The following is a 14524-nucleotide window of genomic DNA, read 5'->3' as shown; positions in this document are numbered from 1 at the left end:
TGAGCAGGACGCACTGCACTAACTGTAAATAGTCTAGCTGCCTGACTGTGGTACTAATAGGATCAAAAGAACACCAGCAATTTTCTTCAGGTAGCTGTATTTACTGTAACAAGACAAGCCTGCCTGTCAGTAAGAAGATAACAGAAACGGATCTAGCTGAACACTGTGAGCAGGACGCATCCCACTAGCTTGTAGGTTTAGCTGAACACTGTGAGGTGGACGCACCCCACTAACTTGTAGGTTTAGCTGAACACTGTGAGCAGGACGCACCCCACTAACTTGTAGGTTTAGCAGAACACTGTGAGCAGGACGCACTGCACTAACTGTAAATAGTCTAGCTGCCTGACTGTGGTACTAATAGGATCAAAAGAACACCAGCAATTTTCTTCAGGTAGCTGTATTTACTGTAACAAGACAAGCCTGCCTGTCAGTAAGAAGATAACAGAAACGGATCTAGCTGAACACTGTGAGCAGGACGCACCCCACTAGCTTGTAGGTTTAGCTGAACACTGTGAGGTGGACGCACCCCACTAACTTGTAGGTTTAGCTGAACACTGTGAGCAGGACGCACCCCACTTACTTGTAGGTTTAGCAGAACACTGTGGGCAGGACGCACTGCACTAACTGTAAATAGTCTAGCTGCCTGACTGTGGTACTAATAGGATCAAAAGAACACCAGTAATTTTCTTTAAAATACTGTAACAAGACAAGCCTGCCTGTCAGTAAGAAGAAAACAGGAACGGATCTAGCTGAACACTGTGAGCAGGACGCACTGCACTAAATGTAAATAGTCTAGCTGCCTGACTGTGGTACTAATAGGATCAAAAGAACACCAGTAATTTTCTTCAAAATACTGTAACAAGACAAGCCTGCCTGTCAGTAGGAATATAACAGGAACGGATCTAGCTGAACACTGTGAGCAGGACGCACTGCACTAAATGTAAATAGTCTAGAAGATAACAGGAACGGATCTAGCTAAACTGAATACAGTGTATATATATATATATATATATATATATGCAACACCTGGGATGCATATATATACACAATACACTTTAAGTGCAGCTAACTGACTGACTGTCCTGCCTAATCTAGCTAACTCAAATGAAATGACACTGTCTCTCTCTCTCTCTAAGCACACCGGAACACACTGCACAGGGCCGCCGTGCAGGCGGCCTTATATAGTGTGGGGCGTGTACTAAATCCCCTGAGCCATAATTGGCCAAAGCCTCCTTGGCTTTGGCCAATTATGGCTCTCTGTTAAGGCGGCGCTGTGATTGGCCAAGCATGCGGGTCATAGTGCATGCTTGGCCAATCATCAGCAAGCAATGCACTGCAATGCCGCAGTGAATTATGGGCCGGGACGCGCCACACGAATTTGGCGCGAACGGCCCATATCGTTCGCAATTCGGCAAACGATCGAACAGCCGATGTTCGAGTCGAACATGGGTTCGACTCGAACACGAAGCTCATCCCTATTGAAGAGTAATAGTGTCTTCTGTTAGCAAACGGTGGGGCCCTTGTTTTAAGAGTAGGTTTAAACAAGCTCGCATGGAGCAGTAATCATCTAGAATATTCCATTGGGTAAGGATTTAAAAGGACAAACTACTAGAGATGGCAGCTCCAAACAAGCATCCCGTGACACTAAAAAGGGAAATTGGTGTCTGCATGCAGTATCAGTATTGTGTCAAGAAGGATGTTGGGTTTGCCCCCGCTCACCAGTCCTCTGTGCGATAACACAATGATAATCCCAGACGCTGGTTCAGGCTCCTGATGCTCCTAGCAATGTTGTAAGGCACTGGTTCTCTTGCTGATGGCCGATTGAGATGACTGGTAGCGAAACTTGCAAGGGGAACAGGCAGTGACTTAACCAATAACCGCATGGGTATTGCGATCCCTGAAAGGCATGGGTCATTTCCGCTGAACTGAGTGGTGCTGGGCTGCTGAGTAGGGTCCCTGGACTGAATAGTGGTGGACCAAGTGACTGTCTCTGCTCCTGGCTCCCCTCAGGCATCCTCACTCCTCAGTCTCCGGGCAACACTCTCCTGGCAGTCTCTGGAAAAACTTGGCTTTCTCCCTCTCTGATGTTGCCAGAGTTTGTCTCTCTCTCTCTCTCTCTCTCTCTCTCTCTCTCTCTCTCTCTCTCTCTCTCTCTCTCTCTTCCCTTCTTAGCAGTTTTCCTCACGTCCTGTCACCTCACCACACTCTCTCTCTCTATAAGAGGTCACACACTTTCTGCTGTCAGTGTGAGTCTCTCTCTCTCCTCAGCTCCAGAACACCCTCCCCTCACAACGTTTCTCTCTCACACTCCTCAGATCTCTACTTTCCTGGGCTTTCTCTCCTTTCTCACAGCCACCCACAGCACAGCCGTTCTGGTCCCATGTGAGTCTCCCTGCTTCCTGCTTGTTTGAGCTGACGGGAGGTGGAGAAGGAGACAGTGACAGTCTGCAGCTGCTTGCAGTGTTCTCTGTGCGGGGGGGGATTGAAGAGTGTGGGCTGTGGTGGCTGCTGGCACACGCTACATTTATATATATATTTATCTTGCCCCCCCAAAGGTTAACATTGCTAATAATGCTGAGAATGTTTTCCCACCACATTCTCCAGCCTTCCACCTTACCCCTCAATCCATCCTTAACCCAGACAACCACTGTTTTTTCCCTCCCACTTAGAGGTTCTAGGTGGACGATTTTAAATATGGTCTAGTTTTTTCCTGTTGTGTGGTTAAATAGCTTTAAAATTGGAGGAAACAATGGCACAGATTTTGAATGAACATTTTCTTATTTTTTTGTATAAAGTTATCTCATGACACCTGACTGCCTGTGTATTTTAATATCCGGTTTATTTTGCGTCACCAGTTTTTACTTTTGCATAAATTCATACCTTGTTTTAGTTTTGTTGGAATTTTTCATCTGTTCTATTGTTGAAATATTGTCACATAAGAGATCTTCTTTGTACCAGCTACTATATTGTTATATAGAAAGAATAGAATTTATAAAAAAATCATATGAAGTACATACAGAGAATAATATAAGTATTGAACACGTCACCATTTTTCTAAGTTAAAATATATTTCTAAAGTTGCTATTGACATGAAATGTTCACCACATGTCGGTAACAACCCATCCAATCCATACGTACAAAAACAAAACAGAAATTAAGTTATGTGTAATAAAATTGAATGGCACAGGAAAAAGTATTGAACACGCTAACACGCTTATTTAATTCTTCATCCAAAATCCTTTGTTGGTAATGACAGCTTCAAGACACCTCCTGTATGGAGAAACTAGTCCCATGCATTGCTCAAGTGTGATTTTGGCCCATTCTTCCACACAAACAGTCTTCATATCTTGAAGGTTCCATTGGAATGAATGGGCAGCGCATCCGAAGCGCCTGAAAAGCACTTCCAAAGTGCCGCAACATGGGCGCTATTAACCCCTTCTTCAGCCAAGAGTGGACATTAAAAGCGCACTGCTAGCGGCCGAAAAGTGCCGCTAAAATGACGGTGAAGCACTGCTAAAACTAGTGGCGCTTTACTGCTAACGGACCCGCCGCCCCAGTGTGAAAGTAGCCTTCATTTCTAAACTTATTTGTTTTGGTTTCTTTGTATGTATGGATTGCATGAGTTATTATTGACATGTGGTGAAAATGTCATGTCAATAGCACCTTCAGAAATATATTTACCTAAAAAAATTGTGACCTGTTCAATACTTATTTTACTCGCTGTATTACCATTCATGCGTGGGATCTCACCTGCTGGAATACAGGACACCTCTCCTTATGTTATGGCCATGGGAAGAGGGGGAGGTGGTTTATAGTCCAGCATAGGTGCATTTAGGCAGGGTTGACAACATTGTTTGGGATTTCAGTGCAGCAAAAGCAGTGCTGTCAGCACGCTACAGGAAGTTAGGAGCACACTGGATATCTGATCAATAGCCATTTTTGTTTTCTTGTAGCATTTTTAAGGGAACAGAACACAGGTGATCTGCATGTATTGCAAAGATGCACACATTTTTTTCTTCTTTACAAATTTCCTTTAAAGCATTTACTTACTAAAAAGGTACCTTTCCCTTAAGCAGCTACAAACCTGTTTACTGTATAAGAATTGTTTGCTAAAACCATCCATTAAATCTGAGCTTAAAGCCAAACCTCGGGCAAACAACTAAATACACCAATAAAATACATACATGGGAGTTATTTTACTTACCAAAGGATTTGGAACTCTGTCCATCCGGTCCTTAGATTTACACAGCCCAGCCAGACTGCTGAACTCAGTTTTTATATTGCAGTAAGTAACACTAAATGATATCTTTATTTTCCAAAAATTATACACATCTACTACTTAAAGCGGAGTTTCACCCAAAAATGGAACTTCTGCTTAAAGCACTCCTCGCCCCCTGATATGCCACATTTGGCATGTAATTTTTTGGGGGGAAGTGGGTGCCTAGTTTTGAGTGGAACTTCCTGTCACTCTTCCTGCTTCCAACTTCAGGCCGCCTAGGCGACTCCTCCTCTCCCCCTAGGCAGCCTCTCCCTCTCGGCAATCTTCTGGGACACGTCACAGGTCCCAGAAGATTGCCTGTCCACTCGGAGAGCGCAGCGTAAATATGTGTAATAGTCCTAATGTACATGGACACATAGGATAACATTGAGCTGTTTCTACAGGCAGAAAACAAAACCCCTGTAGAAGCAGCGATTTTTAAGCCCAGTGTGCATGGACCCCAAGAATACAGCATGATCCTCTCCCTTCCCATAGCCTGTGACTGGGCAATGTTAGTGCAGGCTAATGAAGTCATCTCTCTCCCATCAGCATATTCCTTTCCAGCACATGCGCATGGAGCACAGCCTAATTGGCGTAGAACCCTAACCATCCCTCTGCCAGTCTAAAGCTGATCATAGATGGTGTGAAAATTGCTCAATTCCTCCATGTGTTGATGGGGCAATCCCTCCCACGGAACTATTGTGTTCTCCCAGTGGGGGGTGGGGGTGGGGGGGGGGGTGCGGGAAGCCATCATTGCCGGGAGAAAACACAGTGATTATTGCTAGTGGCTATAGCCGCTGGCAATAATCGCATTAAAAATCCAACATGCTGGTTGCACCTAAGTCGATTGATGGATCGACAAGTACAATCAGCCTGCCTACACATGGTTTGAATCCCAGCCGGTTCTTGCTGAACCAGCTGAGATTTGAACTATCTATGGCTGGCTTAAGTGATGCTACAGAGGGGAAACAAGAGGCTGATAACTAGACAGATTCAAATACATCAGTTGCAAATAAAATACAAGTAATTTATTTTTTTAAGAATACTAAACTACATTAAATATTTTGATATGTGTGGAGCACAGCTCTGGCAGGCAGAAGTACAGTTTAATAAGAATAACAACAGAGGGTTACAGGTATGACATGTCAGTAACTCTGGGATAGATGATAGCGCAGCCTCCGTCAAGTTGTTTGTCGACATGTTGGCTGAATAATTGGGCTGGTTCCTAGTTTAGGTGCCAGGAACAGGAGAGGCACTATACCATTCTGTGGGAGGAGGCACAAATTATAATGCAGAAGGAAGGGCACACCTTTTATTGAGGATGTGTAGTATTTATTGAAGGAGTCTCATCCTGGTATGTGCACACCTTTCTCACCCTTCACTGTAGGTATGTATTAAACTTAGTTACTGCATCTCCATGCAACATGATATTTTGTAAGTGGAAATGTGCAATGATGTGTTTCATTCTGTGTTAGTGAAAGTATAAGGCAGGATGCTGTCTGTTGGAAATGTTATAGTACAGAAGATCTTTAGAGTTGACAGCCAGGTGGTATGCTGTGGTGAACTTGTTACATGACTTTCCACTTGTCAACAATTACAGGATTAAATCATTCAGTTATTGGAAAAAAAGGAGACCAGGGAATAATAACAGGATATTCAGTATGCCAAGAGATTTCAGTGGAGAGCTGTGAAGTTGAAAATAGTTTTTCTTTACTTTACTGAATTACTTTTTTCACCTTACTGTACTGCTGCTGTGGCATTCATACTTTTCCAGAACATCTCACACTTTCTTTCTTTTTTTTCCCCTTTCCTTTCCTGGTGCGGAGGACTGGTCTAAGGGGAGAATTCCCTTTATTTCTTTATTTCGGGATGTTTCCTCTAGCGTTTTCTTTCTTTCTCTATCTCTCTTTTTCTCCCTCTCTCTTCCTCTCCCTCTTTCTTTCTCTCTCTCTCTCTCTCTCTCTCTCTCTCTCTCTCTCTCTCTCTCTCTCCCCCTCTCTCTTGCTCTTTCTTTCTCTCTTCCTCTCTGTCTCTTCCCCCTCTCTCTCTCTCTCTTCTTTTTTTCTCTTCTTTTGCTTTTTTCTTTCTCTCTTCCTCTTTCTTTCTCTCTATCTTCCTCTCCCTCTTTCTCTTCCCCCTCTCTCTCCCCCCCCTCTCTCTCTCCCCCTCTCTCTCTATTCCTCCCCCCCTCTCTCTCTTTCTCTCTTCCCCCTCTCTCTTTCCCTCTCTTTCTCTCTTCCTCTTTCTTTCTCTCTTTTTGCTTCTTTCTTTCTCTCTTCCGCTCTCTCTCTCTCTCTTCCTCTTTCTCTCTCTCTCTTCCTCTCTCTCTCTTCCTCCCCCTCTCTCTTCCTTTTTCTTTCTCTCTTCCTCTCTCTCTTCCTCTTTCTTTCTCTCTCTTTTCTTCTCTCTTTCTCTCTTTTTCTTCTTTCTTTCTCTCTTCCCCCCTCTCTCTCTTCCTCTTTCTCTCTCTCTCTCACTTTTTCTGTATTTTTCTTCTTTCTTTCTCTCTTCCTCTCTCTCTCTTACCCCCTCTATCTCTCTAACCTCCTCTCTCTCTTCCTCTTTCTTTCTCTCTCCTTTCTTTCTCTCTTTTTCTTCTTTCTTTATCGCTTCCCCTCTCTCTCCACCATCCTCTATCCCCCCCCATCTCTCCCCCCCTCTCTCTTCCTCTTTCTTTCTTTCTTTTTAATTTTCTCTTTCTTTTTCTTTCTCTCTCTTTCTTTCTCTCTCTCTTCTTTTTTTTCTCCCCCTCTTCTTCTTTCTTTCTTTCTTTCTTTCTTTCTCTTTCGCTTTCTCTCTTTCTTTCTCTTTCTTTCTCTCTCTCTCTCTCTTCCTCTTTCTTTCTCTCTCTATTCCTCGTTTTTTCTTGTAACGTTATGGTATTTTCCTGCATTTAGAGAATGTTTATTACATGAGAAACTCTAAAGTTAGCCATAGCTGATTCATGTTTTTTTCTTTTAGCCAGAGGGCTGATTGAAAAAAAAAGCAGTTTTACCCAATCCATACAAATGAGGTGAATGGAAGAATGCTCTCCATTGAGACGTATTCTGACTGTGGGAACTATGTCAGAATACACTGATCAGCGGCTGCAGCAGGCTGATCGAGAAAACTTCTCTAACAAACACGTTTGACTTTGTGGATCTAATGCTCTAATTCTGTAAAACAAGCCTGGCCACACATAGATCGAAATTCAGCAAGGTCCCTGCTGAACTGGCTAAATTCCAGTTAATCTATGGCCAGCTTTATGTATTGTATTAAAGTATAACTAAAGGCTAAACTTTTTTTTTTTTTATTTAGTTTTGGAGTTAGAGTGGAGATGGATTAGAACACCTGTCAGGTTTTTATTGCTGTATGTGTCCCCATTAGGGAGATTCACACTTTCTGTCCAGTGACTGTTACCACCAAAAGTGAAAAGGAAAGAAAACCCCAAGTTTTGGGTTATCACCAGAACAGGGACAGAGGAGTAACTCTTCCAATGGGGACACTAGGTTTGGTGACCTTGGTGACCACCAAGGATTTCCTTCACTTTCTGTTTTGGCTATGGGACAGAAAGTGAATGGAAATCTCCACAATGGGACACAGACAGCAAAAAAAAAAATTACATAGGTTATAACTCTCCCTTACACTATCAAAAAAATGTTTTGCTTTCAGTTTTACTTTACATTTTTTTTTTAAGCTGAAGTCTTTCTATTTTTTAACATCATCCACTATCTTTGGCTCCTGTTAATTGTATAATTGCTTTCATAAAAAAATATTACTTTTTGACTTTATTCATAGTGAGATCAGGATTTTCATGCCCAGAGGTGCAGCAGGCAGAGGCATAAGGCATTATCTCACAGTAGTAAAAGGCTGCTAAGCATGCATTAAAAAAAAAATCTAATACAGTACATGGTAGAATAAATGAATGCAACATAGCCAGTATGTACTTCTGTCTGCGATCATTGTAACCATCAGTGACCTCCCACTCAAAGCAAGGCTGCCTCTATGTTGTATTGAGCACCCTCTAGTGCAAGCAAAGAAATTGCCGTATGAGTTAAAGTAGAACTATAGGCAAACCTCATTTTGGATAGAGAAAGGGTAAGTCATAACCCCCTGTCATATTTTTTTTTTTTGCCATCTGTGTCCCATTGGGAAGATTTACCTTAATTTTTTTGTCCCATAGCCAAAGGAGAAGTGAGAGGAAATCCCTACAAATTAAGGGAATTCCTTGGGGCCCCCAGGTCAGCAGAACTAGTGTCCCCATAGAAAGATTTCCCCTCTATTAAGTTTTTGGGGACAACCCAAAATTTGGGATTTTCTTTTATTTTCACTTTCAATCATAATGGCAAACAGGACACATAGAGAAGGTGACGCGGGGCACAGACAGCAATAATAACCTAAAAGGTGTTCTAATCCCTCTCCACCCTATCCAAAATGTTAAAAAAGTTTTGCCTTTAGTTATACTTTAAAGGATAACTAAATGTAGCACTGCCCCCTTGGGGACTGCTGAGAATTACCTGCTCATCTGCACGGCCATGATCAAGTGAACCTTCCAACCCATGTGACACTCTGGGTTCAGACATCCTTGTAACACTGTGCAGCAAGAATCAAACAAATCAGTAGCATTAGGTTCTGAAATACAGTCAGGTCCATAAATATTGGGACATCGACACAATTCTTTAACTGCAGACTTTCAGCTTTAATTTGAGGGTATTTACATCCAAATCAGGTGAACGGTGTAGGAATTACAACAGTTTGTATATGTGCCTCCCACTTTTTAAGGGACCAAAAGTAATGGGACAGATTAACAATCATCCATCAAACTTTCACTTTTTAATACTTGGTTGCAAATCCTTTGCAGTCAATTACAGCCTGAAGTCTGGAACGCATAGACATCCTTAGACGCTGGGTTTCATCCCTGGTGATGCTCTGCCAGGCCTCTACTGCAACTGTCTTCAGTTCCTGCTTGTTCTTGGGGCATTTTCCCTTCAGTTTTGGACCTTTTATCTGCTCCTTGTAAATGGGATAATGAGGGAATAACACACACCTGGCCATGGAACAGCTGAACAGACAATTGTCCCATTACTTTTGGTCCCTTAAAAAGTGGGAGGCACATATACAAACTGTTGTAATTCCTACACCGTTCACCTGATTTGGATGTAAATACCCTCAAATTAAAGCTGAACGTCTGCAGTTAAAGCACATCTTGTTAGTTTCATTTCAAATCCATTGTGGTGGTGTATAGAGCCAAAAAGAATAGAATTGTGTCGATGTCCCAATATTTTTTGGACCTGACTGTATTTTACTTGAACCAGATAGAGGAAGTTATATCTGCTGAGCCGTGATAACAGCGCCAACTCAGCAAACAAATTCCTCCCAAGGACACAAACAATGGTTCAGCAATGAACAATATATATATATATATATATATATATATATATATATATATATATATATATATACACAGTCACCTCCTAGCAGATGTTTCAGTTAACTACTTATGTGGCTACTTTGAGAAAGATGTAATCTAGCCAGCCTATGCTATACTATTGAAAGAGCAGGTCTACTGAAGGTAATATACAGGCTTCCCTATGAGTAATAGCAAAAGAGTTCCACGTTGCAGATCTGATGTTCTTCCCTAGCTAGCTGAAGGTCGTAACTGTAATGGTTGTAGATAAAGCCATAGGTTCCTAGTGGTGAAGATCTAAGGCTTCTAAGCACAGTGTTCAAGCAATGCAGTAAAGTGTTCTTAGGGTAAAGATGACTGTGCATAGTGTTCTGTAAAAGTGGTAATGAATAGATAAAAGGTTGAGCAATTTGCCCTCTCGCCAATGACCAAATTGATCCAAGGTCTTCTGGACAGGAACACGTGTAGCAGCACTCAGTCAGCTCCAGATCCACTGTCTCGGTCTGCCAAAGTGAAACTTGCTCCACGCACCCACACTGACAGGCAGGCGATCCAAGTGATGTTAGCGACAGGATGTCTGACAATGAATAACAGAGCTAGGCCCCTTAGGCCTCGGGGTGCATGTAAGACTCTGCGTGGTAGGCCATGACCTCTCTCTCCCTGTTACACAGAGAGGTCCGTCTTGCGTCAGGCCCAGGAGGGCTTCTTGCTCCTTTATAGTCAATCCTAGCAACCTTCATGTCACTGTGAAGATCCCTGGGATGTGCAGTCTTAGGGTACATGGTTGCATAGTAATAGTCTGAAGGAGAACTATACATCCCATAATTCACTTAGTTAGACGCACAGGTATGTGGTCACTGATTGCACTGATTACCAAAGGGACAAGCGATGTCTAGAAACACTGAAAAGTACTGTGATTTCTGTTGACAGTCCATATTGCTATATAAAGACAAAACTTTTTTTTAGTTTGGATAGATTGGAAAGGGATTGGAACACATGTCAGTTTTTATTGATGTCTGTGCACCTGTTAAGGAAATTCAACCTCTCTCTTTGTCCTGTTTTCCATTATCATGGTCATTATAATTGAAAGTGAAAGTAAACAAAATCCCAAATTTTGGGTTGTCCCCAGGAAAGTAATAGAAGGGAAATCTTCTAATGGGGAAACTAGTTCTGGTGACCTGAAGGTCCTCAAGGGATTCCCTTCATTTGCAGGGAATTCTTCTCTTTTCCTGTTTGGCTATGGAACAGGAAGTGAAGGAAAATCTTCAAAATGGGACACAGATGGTGAAAAAAAAATCTGACAGGGGTTATAACCCTCCCTTGCTCTATCCAAAATGAAAAAAGGATTATATTATTGTACGATCACTTCAAAAGTGGTATTTTTCACCTGATTTTCTGATCATGTGTACTAGGCATAGCAGAAACCAGATGTAGAGATGTACTTTACCCTAAAGCCTAGTACACACGGGCCGAATGTCGGGAGCCATCGGCCAGTTCAATAGAAACCGGCCGACAATTGGCCCGTGTGTACTGCAGCCGGCCCGACAGAAGCCGGCCGTTCAGCTGGTTTCTGTCGAAGGAGCATAACCGAAAAAGGTCTGACGTTTGGCTCCTGATCAGCAGTCTCAGCAAATGGCGCTGACCTGAGTGTTCTGGCGGGGACACGGAACACAGTAGAACAGCAAGGGAGATCACTGTGCTAACATTGGATTGTTAGGACATCGGCTCCGACCTGAGCTGTAAGGTTTTTTTTTCGAACAAGAAAACGAACTATTAGGGTGTACCAGGCTTTACCTTAGATAGCTCTCCAGTATTATCGAATCATGTATTCTTGTAATCTGCTCACGGGGACCCTTGTGATTAGATCAGTCTCCCAACCATCAGATCTGGGCACTATAGCCCATTTGTATGCATCCATACAGTTCACACATGATCAGGGTATAGGTCTGTTAAGATTAGCATTGCTATCCAACACGTACAAAGCATATCACTTGATGACACATAATGCACTTCCCATAAAATTCTCAGAACTGGCTACGTTTTTAGTGCTTAGGTTACGACAGCACTTTATCACTTCCTCTTTGTGAGGTTTTGTCATCATTATACACTAATCTGGTCATTTCTAAAGAATATCCCAGCTCAGAAATTGCACGTGACATGTTGTCAGTAATTTATTAGTGCTTTGCTGACACTTCTTGTTTCTTTCTAATTTGTCTGGTGTTTATGTCAATACTGCTCTCCAGTTTCCTGTTATCTCTGCTCTCATTTTCCTGCTTAGAGTCTGCTGTTCTTCCCACCAGAAACATCAAGCAATGGAAAACCCAGGAGCAGGATCAGTGAGGAACGTGCATCAGCCTGCCAATGAAGAGGTGAGAACAGTGTCAGCACCTGTCACTCTGTACAGCTAAAGCAGACTACAAATTTACAGCACAAAAGCATTTTTAAAAATGCAGAAAACAAATTCTGCAGAACTGTCCTGCAAAAGCTACCAATAGAAGATACATGGCACTCACCTGATCCTGCCAAAATGATTAGTAACGGTAGATGAGTGGTATGTCTGTGGGTACCATGGGCTCAGCATAATTCCTACGTTCTTGGCAAAAACAGCCACCAGTGGGATTGGGTTATTTAGCCATTAGGCTATTGTTCTGTTCCAAAGACAGGACACCAGGAATGCTGCAGAATACAAAGGTTTATATAATAAAGTAGTTCAAAGTGTGATAGGTCATAGCAATCAATCAGAAATTACCCTTTAAGGGAAAATTATAGCGCATTAAGAATATAAAAAAAATGTGTAGAAAATGTTTTAAAGGTTACCTGATATTTAATAATTTAATATAATGATATTTAATATTTAATTTGCTCTTGCTTACTGTGCCATCTTTTCTTGATTGTATTCATCTACTAATTATTACATTCATCCTGGCAAGGTGTACAGTGCCTTGCAAAAGTATTCACCCCCCTTGGATTTTTACCTATTTTGTTACATTACAGCCTTTAGTTAATATTTTTTAATCTGAATTATATGTGATGGATCAGAATACAATAGTCTAAGTTGGTGAAGTAAAATTAGAAAAATATATACATAAAACTATTTTTCAGAAATAAAAAACTGATATTTGGCATGTGCGTATGTATTCACCCTCTTTGTTATGAAGCGCATAAAAAGCTCTGGTGCAACCAATTACCTTCAGAAATAACATAATTAGTGAAATTATGTCAACCTGTGTGCAATCTAAGTGTCACATGATCTGTCATTACATATACACACCTTTTTGAAAGGCCCCAGAAGCTGTAACACCTAAGAAAGAGGCACCACTAATCAAACACTGCCATGAAGACCAAGAAACTCTCCAAACAAGTAAGGGAGAGAAGTACAAGTCAGGGTTAGGTTAAAAAAAAATATCCAAATCATTAATGATCCCTAGGAGCACCATCAAATCTATCATAACCAAATGAAAAGAACATGGCACAACAGCAAACCTGCCAAGAGACGGCCGCACACCAAATCTCATGAACCGGGTAAGGAGGGCATTAATCAGATAGAGGAAGGTGCTCTGGTGTGATGAGACTAAATTGAACTTTTTGGCCATCAAAGAAAATGCTATGTCTGGCGCAAACCCAACACATCACATCACCCAAAGAACACCATCCCCACAGTGAAACATGGTGGTGGCAGCATCATGCTGTGGGGATTTTTTTCAGAAGTCGGGACTGGGAAACTGGTCAGAGTTTGGGGAAAGATAGATGGTGCTAAATACAAGGATATTCTTGAGTAAAACCTGTACCACTTTGTGTGTAATTTGAGGCTAGGATGGAGGTTCACTTTCCAGCAGGACAATGACCCCAAACACACTGCTAAAGCAACACTTGAGTGGTTTAAGGGGAAACATGTAAATGTGTTGAAATGGCCTAGTCAAAGCCCAGACCTCAATCCAATAGAAAATCTGTGGTCAGACTTAAAGATTGCTGTTCACAAGTGTAAACCATCCAACTTAAAGGAGCTGGAGCAGTTTTGCACGGAGGAATGGGGAAAAATCCCATTGGTAATAAGTGGCAAGCTCTTAGAAACTTATCCAGAGCAACTTGGAGTTGTGATAGCTGCAAAAGGTGGCTCTACAAAGTATTGACTTTAGGGGGATGAATAGTTATGCACATTGACTTTTTCTGTTATTTTGTCCTATTTGTTGTTTGCTTCACAATAAAAAAAAAAAAAATCTTCAAAGTTGTGGGCATGTCCTGTAAATTAAATGATGCAAATCCTCAAACAATCCATGTTAATTCCAGGTTGTGAGGCAACAAAACACGAAAAATGCCAAGGGGGGGTGAATATTTTTGCAAGGCACTGTACGTCCAAAAGAGCAGGCAATGCCCTTGGTGCATAACTTTCAAGAATAAACCAGTATTAAACCTAAAACCAAAAATGTATTATATTGCAGTTTAGGAGCCACAGAGCCTTGCTATGCAAAATGTTCTTGCTGGATCTTCTTCAACCTGTTTGAATGGGTGCCACGACCCGATTAATTTCTTTGGGGAGAGCCATATTCTGCAGGACCACTGGTGACCCACTGTTAGCATGGCTCACCATATGAATAAATGGGGCTGTGATGAGGAATGAATTGGACTGTGATGCACATGCACACATTTTGATGAGCATGAGGACCCAACAAGGACATTTTGTGAATCAAGACTGTGGAGCTCTCAATGGGTTGTCCCATGGAGATAATTCGATTGAGGGCAAAGGTAGATATAAGACCAGGTGAGCTGCACTAAGCAAAATTGCTGCATTCATGAAGACTGGGTTCACACTTATGAGAATTGGAGCTGGTTCACACATTTCTGGGGCAGTCGCGGAGCATACAGCAGAAGGGTCCTGTGCG

At 42.0% G+C, this 14524-nt stretch overlaps 1 protein-coding gene across 2 annotated transcripts in view; it reads left to right on the top strand.

Annotated features, from left to right (window-relative positions):
• The first annotated feature begins 5507 nt into the window (after window positions 1-5507).
• Window positions 5508-14524, top strand: part of HK3 (hexokinase 3) — a 172434-nt gene continuing 163417 nt past the window's right edge. The window contains exons 1-2 of one of the 2 annotated variants that reach the window (XM_073620473.1): window positions 5508-5645; window positions 11923-12013. In XM_073620473.1, coding sequence (XP_073476574.1) covers window positions 11957-12013 — 57 coding nt within the window. In that variant the 5' untranslated portion in view covers window positions 5508-5645; window positions 11923-11956. The remainder of the gene's footprint in view (window positions 5646-11922; window positions 12014-14524) is intronic. The other variant, XM_073620474.1, reaches the window with a different exon arrangement.

The sequence above is a fragment of the Aquarana catesbeiana genome, linkage group LG03, assembly GCF_042186555.1.
Source record: "Aquarana catesbeiana isolate 2022-GZ linkage group LG03, ASM4218655v1, whole genome shotgun sequence".
Classification (NCBI taxonomy): domain Eukaryota; kingdom Metazoa; phylum Chordata; class Amphibia; order Anura; family Ranidae; genus Aquarana; species Aquarana catesbeiana.
The sequence above is the reverse complement of the archived record's forward strand: the minus strand, read 5'-3'. Positions and strand labels throughout refer to the sequence as shown.